The 14,475-nt window shown below is 52.8% G+C and overlaps 1 protein-coding gene across 1 annotated transcript; it reads left to right on the top strand.

Annotated features, from left to right (window-relative positions):
• Positions 1–928: 928 nt before the first annotated feature.
• Slc32a1 (solute carrier family 32 member 1) lies at positions 929–5,780 on the top strand. The gene is made up of 2 exons (XM_006971057.4): positions 929–1,725; positions 3,851–5,780. The coding sequence occupies exons 1-2, from the start codon at positions 1,336–1,338 to the stop codon at positions 5,036–5,038; spliced, it is 1,578 nt and encodes a 525-aa protein (XP_006971119.1). The 5' UTR covers positions 929–1,335; the 3' UTR covers positions 5,039–5,780.
• Positions 5,781–14,475: the final 8,695 nt, after the last annotated feature.

Below are 14,475 nucleotides of genomic sequence, written 5' to 3' on the forward strand. Positions count from 1 at the left end.
CCATTCAGGAACACCAGCTCCACACTGAGACTCCACTGCGCACGAAACCACACACGGAATACACACGGTTACCAAACCTCACGCTCAGAGTTCACACAGCGCCGACCCACAGCGGTATCTGATGCGATGTCTTTGTCTCTGGATCTCTTTGGTCTTCGTGCTCGCACACATACGCACTCAACAGAAACATCCAAGCTCTCAATCCAGGGGGCGATGATCCGAGCCTGGCCGAGCGCACTCGTATATCTGCGCCCTGCTTCGCGGGGCCGGCCGTGATCCTGTCTTTCTCGGCATAAGCATTTGCTACGAGAGGCATCCTCGGAGTCCTGTTCCTTCCAAGCCTCCATATGAAAAGAGAGAGAGGGAAAAAGCGAACTGCCAGCCTTTCGCCTCCACTTTCTGCGCATCTGGAGAGCAGTTGGTGGCCAGCTACCCGCTTCCATCGTGGCATCCCTGGACGGCAGAAACAGCTTAGGTGGTCTAGTCCGGGGGTGAACGTCTTTCAAAGTGATCCAAGACGGTAACTTCTGTCACAAGATGGACTTGCGGAGAGATTTAAGAGCGAGTAATAGATGGAAGAGAGAGAGAGAGAGACGTCCGCCCGCCCGGCTCGGCTGGAGACCTGCAACTGTCCTGATGGCTATCCGGATGTCAAGCCAGAAGTTCTGGGGCCGCAGAGCTTGGGGACTCTGCAGGGTTGGCCGGGGGGTGGAGAACCTCGAGAACCAGCCCATACTGAACTCCTCCCTCCTTGCGGCGGGGACGAGGTGGGACGGGCCAGGACGCCCTCTTAGCACCTCCTCCAGAAATGCAGCACTTGGGGGGCCCCCACCCAGGCCTCCCAGTGCTCCTTCCCTCCGCCTTCCCAAGGGTGCCCCTCTCCAGTCCCTGTCACACTTCCGAAACCTTCCGTGCCCCCTTTTCCTCCACCTGGCCCCCACCTCACGCCCCCTGGCTTGGGCAGCATCCCCTTTCCGCCCTCCGCCCACGCACCGCCTGACTTCGAGGGGTGCAAGCGCATTGGGCTGCGCCCGCGTGGGGGCGCCGCGCCAGCTTCGCGTAGCTGCTCTGACGCCGCCGTCGCCGCCGCCCTCCGCAGCCCAGCCGGCACCCGCGCCAGCTCTGCAGAGCACTCGTCGCCTCTCCGGCCGGTCCCATCGAGAGCCAGTTTATCACACCCGGAGTCAGCCTCGAACGCCGGGCGCGAGGGTCATGAGCCAGAGCGCCCCGGGGCGCCGCGCAAAGAGCCAGCGGAGAGAGCGGCCTTCACTGCCTTGACACGCGCTAGCCGCGTCCCCAGCCCCTTCTGTCCTTTTCTCCTGCCCCGCCGCCGCCATGGCCACCCTGCTCCGCAGCAAGCTGACCAATGTGGCCACATCCGTGTCCAACAAGTCTCAGGCCAAGGTGAGCGGCATGTTTGCCAGGATGGGGTTTCAGGCGGCCACGGATGAGGAGGCGGTGGGCTTCGCGCACTGCGACGACCTCGACTTTGAGCATCGCCAGGGCCTGCAGATGGACATCCTGAAATCGGAAGGCGAGCCCTGCGGAGACGAGGGCGCCGAACCGCCCGTCGAGGGAGACATCCATTACCAGCGCGGCGGCGCTCCTCTGCCACCGTCTGGCTCCAAGGACCAGGCCGTGGGAGCTGGTGGCGAGTTCGGGGGTCAAGACAAGCCCAAGATCACGGCGTGGGAGGCGGGTTGGAACGTGACAAACGCCATTCAGGTGAGCGCGGGATTCCCAGCTCTGACAGTCACCACCCCCACCTGAGCTGTGAATGCCAGCCTCTGCCCCCACAAGAACCCGCAGAGGTCTAGGCTTCAATGCCCCCCTCCCTTCCACTGGAGAATTTTTCTCCCCTTCCCCGACCTTCCTAGCTGTGTGGGAATCTACGCCCCCAGGTGGTGTCCTGTTCAGATCCACAGAGCCTCCTCTGACTGCCCCTGCTGCAGGACAGTCTGGCTGATGTTTGCGGGGTGGGGGGAGACAAATCCAGAGACCCTGCAAAAGCTGGAGAAATAGGGAAAGGCTTAGGGCAGAGGGAGGGGGTGAGGGAGAAAGAAAACCAGGATCCGAAGGGAGAGTTTGCCTTGGGCTCCGGAATGGAGTCACAGCTGCATTTTCCGGAGGAGAGGGGGGCGGGGGACAGCTGAGCTGGGAGTCTCCTCCTCCGGACACACGCAGAAATCGTGCACACGTACAGAGGGGGACACGTACCCGCAGCCCCTTTCCCCCACGAACAAACAGGCGCATGACATGCATCTATTTACAGTTCGTAGGGTTACCCCAGATGCACTTGCCTACACCCCAAGATGCTCCCCAATAGCAGCAGTACTTTTACACAGAAAGTACCCATGTATTAGCTTGATTATAACGCTTGCACACACAAGCACACACTCAGGCTCGTGCAGCTTTGTTGGAGACAAACAGGCTAGCACATAGGAACACCTATGGTCGGAGGGACTCCGCGCTATGCAGCTGCGCAGACTGGCTCCTCTCCTCCGAAATCCCGGCTGCACCGCAGAAGCCGGATCTCCTCCTCCACCTGCCCGCCAAGCCGCTCCTGTGGTTGAGAACTGCCCTAGGCCTCCAAAGTCGCGGTCTATAACCTCGAATCCCAACCCCTATCCCAGTCCCGGTCCCACCAGGAGCGTGGAATTCCTCCGCTGAAGGATTTGGAGCGCTCAAAACAACCCCGGGAGCTGGCAGGGGTTGTTGGGCCCCAACTTCTGGGAGGGAAGAGGCCTCGATTCTGGGAGCCCCTGGGCTCTGTGTCTTGGCTCCCTAGCATCTCTAGAGTGTTGAATCGTTGAGACAGGAAACGTAGGTTTCTCAGGGGTGGAAGGCGGCAGCTGGCTTTCTCTGGACCTTAGACTCAGAGGGATAGGTGTCTTCAAGCGTGGCACTTCCCATTCCAGGGATAGGAGAGACAAGCCTTAACAGAATACAGGACGGGGTTGGGGTCCCAGCGGTTGCTGGGTGCTTCTCCTCGGGTCTTTCAAGGTTCTGTTCTGTAGCTCGGACACAGGTAGGCTGGAGGTGCACAGGCCTAGAGAATTCTATATTTCGTTAGCTTTTCCTCTCTATGTAAATTATAAACGACATTGAAGAGCTTTGGCCCTTCCATCTCACCGGGTTCTAGAAACCCGCTGGCTTTGGCTTCCCGCAGCGATCGGGCTTCCTGGGTTGGAAGCATCCCTGCTCTGATCTCCAACCGCAGATCCCACTTAATACCTTTCTTAGGGTTTGCCCCGGGCCCAACTCCAGCCTTGCACTAGGGTGTCTTATTCCAAGCCCGTACCCCCACCTTCATTCCGTTCCCCAAAGGCCCGAGCCTACCCAAAGCGTCTGCGTATTTCTCCTTTTCTGGCTTTCTTCGGTTTTCAGCCCGTTCCTCTCTATCCGACCTCCACTCCTCTAGTTTGACCCTTAGACTCTCGTATTCCCTCGTTGATGAGCACCCCATTCCAGGCCACCTTAAATTCGGTGACCAGCTCTCCAGAGCTTTCTAAAGCGCCCTTCTGGGACCATGCTCCTTCTAGTCCCTGCTTTCCATCCCCGCCTCTGATTGTGTCCCCAGGAAGCACCTAAGAGGATCTCTATAATCCCCTCTACCCTCAGCTTCCTCCATTCCCTTCCTGCACTAGCCTTCCTACTGACTCAATGCTCCGATTCTGCGTTAGGGCCCATTTCACAAGGATTCAACCCCCACCCTCTCCTCCTGGTGGCCTAGGAGCAAGTCCTCCTCTCCTAGCGCCCCCTAGCGATAGTTTTGGGCTTTACTGGCATGGTCCCCTTCCAAGGCTGCCTCCGCTGAGCTCCTGGGTCTGGTTGCCTCTTTGCACCACAGGGCATGTTTGTGCTGGGCCTACCCTACGCCATCCTCCACGGCGGCTACCTGGGGTTGTTCCTCATCATCTTCGCTGCAGTGGTGTGTTGCTACACCGGCAAGATCCTCATCGCATGCTTATACGAGGAGAACGAAGACGGCGAGGTGGTGCGTGTGCGGGACTCGTACGTGGCCATAGCCAACGCGTGCTGCGCTCCTCGCTTCCCCACGCTGGGTGGCCGCGTGGTCAATGTGGCGCAGATCATCGAGCTGGTGATGACGTGCATATTGTACGTGGTCGTGAGCGGCAACCTTATGTACAATAGCTTCCCGGGGCTGCCCGTGTCGCAAAAGTCCTGGTCCATCATCGCCACGGCGGTGCTGCTGCCCTGCGCCTTTCTGAAGAACCTCAAGGCTGTGTCCAAGTTCAGTCTGCTGTGCACGCTGGCCCACTTCGTCATCAACATCCTGGTTATCGCCTACTGTCTCTCTCGCGCGCGTGACTGGGCCTGGGAGAAGGTGAAGTTCTACATCGACGTCAAGAAATTTCCCATCTCCATCGGCATCATCGTGTTCAGCTACACGTCGCAGATCTTCCTGCCCTCGCTCGAAGGCAACATGCAACAGCCCAGCGAATTCCACTGCATGATGAACTGGACGCACATCGCCGCCTGCGTGCTCAAGGGACTCTTCGCGCTCGTCGCCTATCTCACCTGGGCCGACGAGACCAAGGAGGTCATCACGGATAACCTGCCCGGCTCCATCCGCGCCGTAGTCAATCTCTTCCTGGTGGCCAAGGCGCTGCTGTCCTACCCGTTGCCCTTCTTCGCGGCGGTCGAAGTGCTGGAGAAGTCTCTCTTCCAGGAAGGCAGCCGCGCCTTCTTCCCCGCCTGCTACGGAGGCGACGGTCGCCTCAAGTCCTGGGGGCTGACGCTGCGCTGCGCGCTGGTGGTCTTCACGCTGCTCATGGCCATCTACGTGCCGCACTTCGCGCTGCTCATGGGCCTCACCGGCAGTCTCACCGGCGCCGGCCTCTGCTTCCTGCTGCCCAGCCTCTTCCACCTACGCCTACTCTGGCGCAAGCTGCTGTGGCACCAGGTCTTCTTCGATGTGGCCATCTTCGTCATTGGCGGCATCTGCAGCGTGTCCGGCTTCGTGCATTCACTCGAGGGCCTCATCGAGGCCTACCGAACCAACGCAGAGGACTAGGGGGCGGGGTCCCTGCCCCCAGCTCCCGCCCCACCCACCCCCACTCCCTCCCATTCCCTCTCCCACAGCCCCGTGCGCCGCTGCGCTAGGGAGGCCGAGCTTTAAACACCTCTGGTTCCTAGTTGCTGATTATTCGGGGACGGGGTGGGGGAGGGAGGGGGATAGACATCTAAGGTCCACTGCGTCTGCGTTTCTGTCGTCCTTTCTATTCCACACCGCCCTGGTTTGGGGGGAGGGAGCGGAGCGTATTTGTGGAGAATGTTTTCTGTCCTTCCTGAGGCCCCCTCCCCCCAGCTTTGACCCCAGTCACCGATGGGGGTGGGAAGGGAGGGGGAAAGGGCGTACGCAGCTCGCAGGCTCGGAAACTTGACCTTGGGGGTGGGGTGGGGGACATTTCACAGCCATCCAGTGCTTGGAATCTACAGCGTCCAGCCATTTCCAGCAAGAGCGCTCCCCATGCCCTAGACATTTCAACCTTGCGGCCTGAAAGGCTGACCGGGAAATCCATTTCGGGCGGGCGACTTCTTTCTGGAGAAGCCGCGGCAGGAGCCCGTTTGCCTGCCGGTTTTCAGGAACCCAAACTCATCTTGTGCAATGTATCCGGTTGTGGAAGTGTATACTGTGTGTGTGGTGTGCTCGTGGTGAATAAGATGAAATGTATATCAGAAAAAAAAATCTATCTCTAATTTAGAGTGCGGTGCATAATAATTATATCCGCAAATAAAGAAGAAACAAAGGCGTTTCTGGCCTCCTGTTCACTGCTGCCCAGCATGGTGATAAGTGGAAGGCAGGTGGTGGGGGACACCCAGCTCTGGCCGGGTAAAACAGGGCCGAGGGAAGGAGCAGATGTGGTTAAAAGTCCTGGTAGACATGAGTTGGTTCGCACCCAGATGTTAGAATGCAAGAGCCAATGGGCCCCTTGCTGCTAGGATTCGGAGGATCCGTATAGAATGTGGTAGGCTCTTTCAGCTTCCAACCCTAAAGCGGATAGGGTGCAAATTTACTGGACAAATGATTATTAGGGTTAGCTTTAAGTTAGGTAACAGAGCACACTGCTAGCTTACAGTACGGGAGGAAGCATTTCAGGGAGAGGGACAAGCCAGGCAACAAACGACCAAAAGCATAAATCCCTTATGGGTCTGCAAACTGCGAAGAGATCGGTAAAGGAGTGGGTTGTGGGTTTTCCGGCCCCTGGGACCAGGCGCCAAACCCATTGCCTTGCAGGTACCTAATTCCCAAAAGCACCCTGCCTCAAGCCCCGGATGGGGTTTACACAGCCACTGCAAAGGGATTAGCCACTTACAGTAAGCCATTGGAGCATCATGTTTTTCCCTGTGAAGCTTGGCAATGTGAATGCTTGGTCTATCCAAGGAATCGGGGTGGGGACTGGTTTGGGTGTTTTTGGTTTGGTTTTCTAGTGCTTCCTTCAAAAGCGTCAGCCTGGGACTGTTTGGGGAAGGTTATACATACGCTTTCAGGATGGGAACTGGAGAGGCTGGGCTGCTCTTGGGTAGCCCCTCATTGTGGGAGGAGCCATCGTCTAGGCACAGGCTCTTAGAGTGATTCTGAAGTCTAAGCTGGGTGCCTTTCTCTCTGCAGTGGGGGAGGAGGGAAAGAGGAAGAGGAGAGGGAGAGAGAAAGCAGGGAAGGGAAGGGAAAGAGGAAGGAGAGGAATATCTGTCTCACAAAAACCTTAGTAAATGTGTGTACGTGCTCACGTCCTGGTGGGCTGGGTCTGTGATGCACCTGTGACAGAGATCCTCAAATCAGTGTGGTTCTGCAGTCACAGAACAGGAGTAGGAGGGAGTAGGCTGCCAAGCAGTGCTAAGAAGACCGTTTGAGATGCGTGTCCCCCTCCAGACTTGTTGCTTTATTTCCCTTTGTCACTACGGCGATGGCCCCGGTATGCTCAGGCCCCAGAGCAAACCAAATTCTGTCTCCCGTCCTCCATGACCACTGACGTTTCCCAAACCCAGGGAGGAGGGCGCTGGGTGTCCATCCTCCTACCTTATATCTGTTTCTCGGTGGACCAGGAGTGTGCTCAGACCCAGAGCCCACATTGCACCTTCAGAAAAGACCACAAAGGGGCGGTAGTCCTGTTCCACTGTGCGAGCTCTGACCCTGTCTTTAGAAAGACAAGGGAGATTAGCTGCAGGGACAGCAGCTGCTAGCTCTGGAATTTGCTTGCATTCCTTCAGTGGGTTTTGGCTCCAATCTTTGGGCTCAACTTGTAGGAGCCCAGGTCCCCAAGAACAAATCCTGATGGTGTCATTAGCATAGAGCCCCCTAGAGTCACAGATGGAACTCTACACCCTAGTGAGTGGGGCACTAATTTTCAAATTAGGATTCGTGCTCCTGGGGGGAATTCGAGGCAGATGGGACCCATCTCCACATTTCCTTCCTTCTCTTCAATCTGCATGAACAGAGATGGAAAAGAAGTCCACAGTGTACTCACCTCAGCTGTCTGAGTCCTAGGAGAGCTCTGATTCTGAACTGAGTTGAAAATGAAGACTCTGCATCAGCATCACTCCTACCACCCCCCCACCACACACACACACACACACACACACACACACGATCGGGTTCCTATCAGTTCTTAGAGCACATCCTGACTCCATGTGTTGTTAACTCTAATACGCTGCCCCTATCTGCAGCAGAGATATGTCGGTGTACTAGTCTTGTGCCCTTGAGGAACCACAAAGGCCATGTCTGCCAGCCACAGAGTCTGGAAGTGACCCTGCCTCACCTCCCCAGTGGACAGAGCGTGAGCAGCTCATGCTCTGATTCTCAAGGAGGCTTTCTCCTTTCTGGCTTGGGTAACTGTTTTGGTGCATGTCTCAGAGTTCTCACTGCTTCTTCCCCTACTCCCACCCCCTGGAGTTAATTCCTGTTCCCCTCACCCCTCAAGGCTTGGCTCTAGTGGGGGCCTTCGGTGATTTACTTTGCTAAACTGTTGATGCTCTAGTATGGGATATTTTGTTATATGATGAACCCTATCCCAGAGACTGACATGCTCCTTGCTCAAAGACCTTAGAGGGATGAAGGGAGCCAAACAGGTCCAAGGGGAGCCACTAAGCAGTGGAGAGGATCCAGGCCTTGCTATTGGGAGGGAGGTCAGAGACAAGGAGCTTAGTCCTCAAAATGAGTGGGATTGTGGCTGGGGCAGGCTGGACATCCAAGCCTTTCCAGCTGGGGCTGCATTGACACCAGGGAGCTAGCCTTGAGTTTCCCCCCCCCCCCAGTCTTCTTTTCTTTTTCCTTGTTGAATATTATGCAGTTTCTAAAGTACAGAAAAGATGAGCACTTTACACTGAACATATTGGTACCCATCACCTAGATGGAAAGATGGCCATTTCACAACACTGTCTCCCACACATTTTCCCACCCAACAACCCACCTTTGAAAGCAATGTTCTCCAAGCTTACAGACATCAGTCTATTTTCCTCTCTGATTCTGTGACAGTGGTGTGACATGGGAGTGAGGGACAGTACTAAGTAAGCTGTCCTGGAGCCTGAGGCAAAAGCAAATAACCATAATTGGTTCTGTTTTTATGTTTCATTTTGCTGTTGTATCCACCAGACTGTTTAGAATATCAGGGTTCATTTTGTATTGTTTTTGATTTAAAAAAATATTAAAAAGGGATGGAGAGATGGCTCGGTCAATAGAATTCTCAGTATGCAGGCACGAGGACTTGAGTTCTGATTTCTTCCATAGCAGTGAAAAGCTGGCAATGGTGGCTCACTCCTGTAATCTCTGCCCTGGGGAGGCAGAGACTTGAGGATCCCTCAGGCTTGCTGGCCAGACAGCATAGTTGAATTGGTGATCTTTAGGTTCAGGAAGTGACCATTTTAAAACATAAAATGGATAAGGCTGGAGGGATGGCTCAGTGGATTAAGAGCTTAGACTGTTCTTCCAGAGGACCGAGTTCAATTCCCATCGTGGAGAGGCTCACACCAACCACCTGTAACTAGCTCTAGGGGATCCAATGCCCTCTACATAAACAACAAAAAACCAACCAACAAACAAAGGATACGAGGGGGGCTGGAGAGATGGCTCAGCCGTTAGAGGCTAGGCTCACAATCCAAAAAAAAAAAAAAAAAAAAAAAAAGGATATGAGGGAAATTGAGGAAGATACTTGATGTTAATGACCCCCCCCCCCACACACACCAACTATTGAAAACTCAGGAGCAATGGTAGACATCTGTAATCCTACCACTTAGGAGGCATGGCCTGAAGGTCAGCATGCCCAGCATGACAGAGCAAGACTCTATCACAAAACAAAACAAGCTATAACCCAACAGAAATATGAATTAAAATACTATTCATCTTGCTTCCTGCATTTCTTGACATCCTCTTCAAGTTTATTCCTAAGACAGATGTTTTACTTTGCCTCATGCTATTCCCAGCTCTGGGTGTAAGACAGGGCCTGGAAAAGGAGCAAGCCCTCCAGAGACCTGGCTTGAACACTTCCAAGAGTCAACAAGGGATTCCACCGTGATGCTGTGGGTGTCTCTGCCTGTTGTGGGGCCCCAAGGGAACAGTAGAGCCCGGCTTCTGTCCAGAGGCACCCAGAAAGATGATCAGCCGTGCAGAAGACCCAGCTGTATGGGGTGGGGTGGGAACAGGGTGGAAACTGAAGAGGCTGGAAAAGGGATGGAGGGTGCAGCCCCTGGTCTGGAAGGGAAGCATGGTGGGGTTGGGGATGGGCACATGTAAGGAATTGCTAGGGCTGCACAGCTCCTGCTTCAGGGGTTGCCAGGGAATTACTGACTCTGGAGCGCCTACTACAGTGTTATCCGCGAGGGTACAGCGGTAAACACAACAGATATGGTCTCTACAGCAACTGCCAATGTCATCCCTTCCTCTCCTGGATGCACCCAAGTTCACCAAAAGCTGTGCATCCTTAGAACTCTGCTGTCAGCAAGTCACTGCCAGTACCTCCCCCGAACTCCCGTCTTATCTCCCTGAGGGCTTTCTGGGATCCCTCAAGTCACAATTTGGAGTTGGGGAGTTATCCCCCAACACTGAGCCAGTTAGCAATTCTTATTTCTGGTCCTCTGATGGGATGGCTCGAGGCCTGTCCCACAAGGATATCCCAGAGGGGTCTGCTGGCTCATCAGACGTATTTTACCTGGTTCCCTCTGTCTTCACTGTTCCCATACTGCGCTGCCTGGGAGCTCCTAAGCAAATTCAGTGCACCTGAGTCTTTGTCTCAGGGTTTGTTTTTGTGGAAATCTAAGTCAGGATGTTTATTTACACAGCTTTTATTTTAACACTGCAGTGTCACCCCCCACCGCTCACCCCCCCCAACCCCTACCCCCACCCACCCCCACCGACCCCACCCCACCCCCGCCCCAGATACTTACTCGGAGACTCTGGCTAGGCTGGAAGAAGTAGAATCAAATGGGAAAGTATCACACCCATAAGTTCAGAGATAATCGCCACCACTGTTTCTCCCCCTCTTCCTGATGTGTCATTGACTTGGGACCATTGAGATGAAGAAGACTGGGGCCATGGGCTGGTGGGTGGGTGGATGGATGGGCAAGTGGGTGGGTGCTTTCATGAATGTTAGTGGTTGGATGAATGAGCAAATAAGTGGGTAGGCAGATGAGTGAATGGAAGGAAGGATGGACAGACAGATAAATGAGTCAGTGGAGGAGTCAAGAAAACAATTAGTGGCTAGATCAATGGATGAACAGAAAGGAAATAGGAGGATAAATGTATCCATAGCAACCATCCTTTTTTTTGGGGGGGGGACAAGTTTTCATTATGTAGCCCTAGCTGGCCTAGAATTCATTATGTAGACCAGGCCAGCTTTGAATTCAAAGATATACCCTTACTTGTGCCTCCAGAGTGCTGGAATTAAAAGCATGCAGCACCACACCTGGCTTGTTTGGTGTTTGAAACAGAATTTCAGCTAGTTCAGGCTGGCTTAAACTTACTATGTAGTCAAGGCTAGCCTTGAACTCCCCCTGCCTCCACATCTTGCACACTGGGATGACAGATATGTGCCACCACACCTGCTCATGGCAGCAATCTTAGAATAGTAAACTGCCAGGGCAGATATTCTCTGCCTAGCTCCCTACTGCTTCTTCACTAACACAGAATTTACATAAATGTGCTTTACAAATTAATAGATAGTTCCATATATTTACAAAGATTGTCAACACGAGGATATATCAAAGCTATAGGAAAACAAATATGTGGTCGTTCAGCCAGTGAAGTATGTAAAAACAAACAAACAATCCTAGGCTAGGGCTCTTGGGTAACAATATTTAAAGATTAGGCAAAAGAAGAGTAGAGATTGGTGAAAAGTAGCCTGAGAGGTAGAATTAAAATAGGCTGATGTGCTGGAACTGAAGAACAGGCTTCAAGGAAGAAGTGGTAAGACTGTTTCTTTTCTCTGCACAAATGTCATCTTGGGCTAGGCATGGAAGTGTGGACATCCTTTGTCCCTAGGTCCTAGAGGTAAAGGAACACAAGAAGCTTACCAGGAAGCCGTGGAGCAAGCACGTGAAAGTGTTCTGATGGGGCTGCCCCTGAAGAGGGTGCTGAGTGAGGGAGAAGAATCCACAGAAGTGAAGGAGAAGGGGATGGAGAGAGAAAGGCAACTCAGTGCGCAAGGAGCTTGGCTGCCTGCAGTTCGGGTTACCCTGCTACAGAACAGGACACAGGGGTCACATCTGAAGCCTTTGAAGGGGGCAGCACATGTGGGAGCCAATACTAGGGAGACACAGTAGAGAAGTGGGGGACAGAAAATGAATAACAGCTCATAGGACATCGCAGGCAGGTATGCTCCTTTGGGAACTTGGAGCTCAGTCCACCGGAAGCTGCAGAGGTTCCCCCCAATGAGCATATTTGAGGAGCAGAGGGTGTGGATTGGTATCCTTGAACCTCCACCAGCTGGAGGTTCAGGGAAGCGGTGGTAGTTACAGGGCACTTCCCATAAAGCTGTTAGACAGAACCCGGGCATCAACAGTAAGGAGCCAAAGTGCTGCCATGTTTGGTAGCTGTGCCTAGCAGACCATTCCAAGGCTCCAGTGGCATTTGTTACAGAGGCCTTGGCGCAGGCCCCAGAGACTAAAATGACAAACAGATCTTTGGCTTCAAGCTCATGACGTTCCCAATGGTAACTAAGAGTTCAAGAGAACCCTCAGCATTAAGTAACTTTTGGTAACACTAGCTACTCACCCATGGGAGAAGCTGGGATAGGAGAGCTAACAGCAACCCACAGAGCAAAGGAAATCCCTTACTAGAGACTTCGGAAGAGCAAGTCTCTGAATTCAGGTTGGTGAAGGTTCTAATGCATAAGGTGGTCATTTAGGGGCTTGCTACATGCTAGAAGTTAGAAGCTTTAGGGAAGGGTCTAGGATCTAGAATGGAAGGCTATAAGTTGTGGCTGTGTGTCCTCTACAGGGACAGCATCTGCCATCTAACATCACACTGTGTGAACTTTTGAAGGTGCTGCTGATCTCCAAACCAGATGGATGACCCTTCTCCCACATCTGGAGCACATGCCCTGCCAGGCTTCTGGCTAAAAATCTTGATGGTGTAACTGTGACTAGCTGATTTGCATGAGGTCCAGGGGGAGCCTCCTGGCAGAGAAATGATTCTCAGGAAAGAGGCAGCTGGAAAGGAAGGTGTAGAGAGGGGATATTCTAAAATCAACATGGCACCAGATGCCGTATTTGCTCTAGAAAATAGAGTGTGGTTGGGCGGCGCGGAGGTGGGGTGGGGTGGGGTGGGGTGGGGTGGGTCCGACAGTCTTTGAGGGCAACCTCCTAGGATGGAGCTCTTCCTGGCAGGAATTCAGTCAAATGTTCAATCAGGCAATGGGATAAAATAAAGACATTTGATCCACTCTCAAAAAATTACCTTTCATACCCTCTGCTATATTCCAGAAGCTGCTATAGAATGCACCTCAAAACAAAGGAGTAAGCTGGTGTGTGTGTGTGTGTGTGTGTGTGTGTGTGTGTGTGTGTGTGTGTGTGTGTGTGTGTGATGTCTATAGCCCTAACACTTAGGTAAGCTGGGAGCTCGAGGACTGCATGAGATACAAAATAAGACCTGACTGAAAACAAAAACAAAAAAAGGAGAACTAATCAACCAAATCAACCCCAAGTTCCCCCACACAACCTACAACCAAAGCAAACATCCTCCCCCAAAAGACAAGTTAGGAAGTAAAGGGAGTAACTAAGAGAAATCACACATGAGACAGAAGATGGGACGAACATTCAGTGAACCGTGATGTGCTGGAAAAGCAAGAATTCAGGATGACAGCTGTGTTATAACCACAGGGGCCTCCAACCAGGCTCAGGAAGTCCGCTAGGAGACTTCAGAAGGAAGCGGAAATAATACCATGTTTTATTGTGTATTAAATGGCTTGTTTGTTTGTTTTTGAAAAGGTAGTCATGTAGCAGAGGTTGGCTTTGAACTCACTAGACAGATGAGGCTAGCCTGGAACTCCTAACCTCAACCTCCCAAGTGCTGAAATTACAGGTGCACCAACAACCACACTTCACCTGAAACTGTTTTATGTGAGAGAAATAATTGAGGGATGTTTAAACAATTGGGGGAGAGTTTAGGGTTCAGTTAGCAAAAAGCACAGCTGTGGGGTCCTTAATAATGGGGTTCCCTTAACTTGCAGAAAGAGGAACACAGGCAAAGAAGAGCTTGCCTAGTGCTTTTCTGTTAAAACTGGTAGGTAGTCACATCACCTCCACTCTCACCCTGCTTGCCAGAACTTGGTGACAAGGGTACATCTAATGAGATGACCACATGGGAGAGTTAAAACAGGAAAAGGAAGAAAGGAAAAGGATATTTATATGTATCACACATCAATCAATAATTAACAGTCCTTTTCTCAATATTTGAGGTCTTCCTGAGAGGACAGCCTGTGGGAACTGAATAAATGCATTTGTAGATTTTCAGTAAAATATACATACATAACCTTAAATGAAATACATAATCCTAATAAGGTAGCTTGATGAAGTTTTACAGTCAATTAACGTGCAGTCGTGACCTGCCATGCCAAGTTGGTAGTACCCCAGAGCTTGGAGTTTGGCTCAGCCAGTGATGGCCCTGGAACCTATTGGAGGAAGAAAATGCACTTCCTGAAGTTTTCCTCTGACTTCCACAGGTGCATCTGGGCACGCTCCCACACCCATCACTCAACACATAAATAAACAAAAAAAGGAAGAGTCAAAGAAGATTAGCTAAATATGGTCTCAAAGCTAAGGACTGGATCTGCAAGGTGAGGCAGCAGATGGAGCCAGGCTTAGGGGCTAGGGAGGGGCGGAGTCCACACCGCGGTGGGGGCGGAGCCTTGGTTAGCCATTTAGCGCAAGGGGCGTGGTCACGCAGAGCCCCCCCCACGGCTCAGAATTGGGGCGGGGCTCCTGGCTAGCCAGTTAGCACGAAGAGGCGTGGCCTAACGA

Source organism: Peromyscus maniculatus, chromosome 4 (assembly GCF_049852395.1).
Source record: "Peromyscus maniculatus bairdii isolate BWxNUB_F1_BW_parent chromosome 4, HU_Pman_BW_mat_3.1, whole genome shotgun sequence".
NCBI classification, from domain to species: Eukaryota; Metazoa; Chordata; class Mammalia; order Rodentia; family Cricetidae; genus Peromyscus; species Peromyscus maniculatus.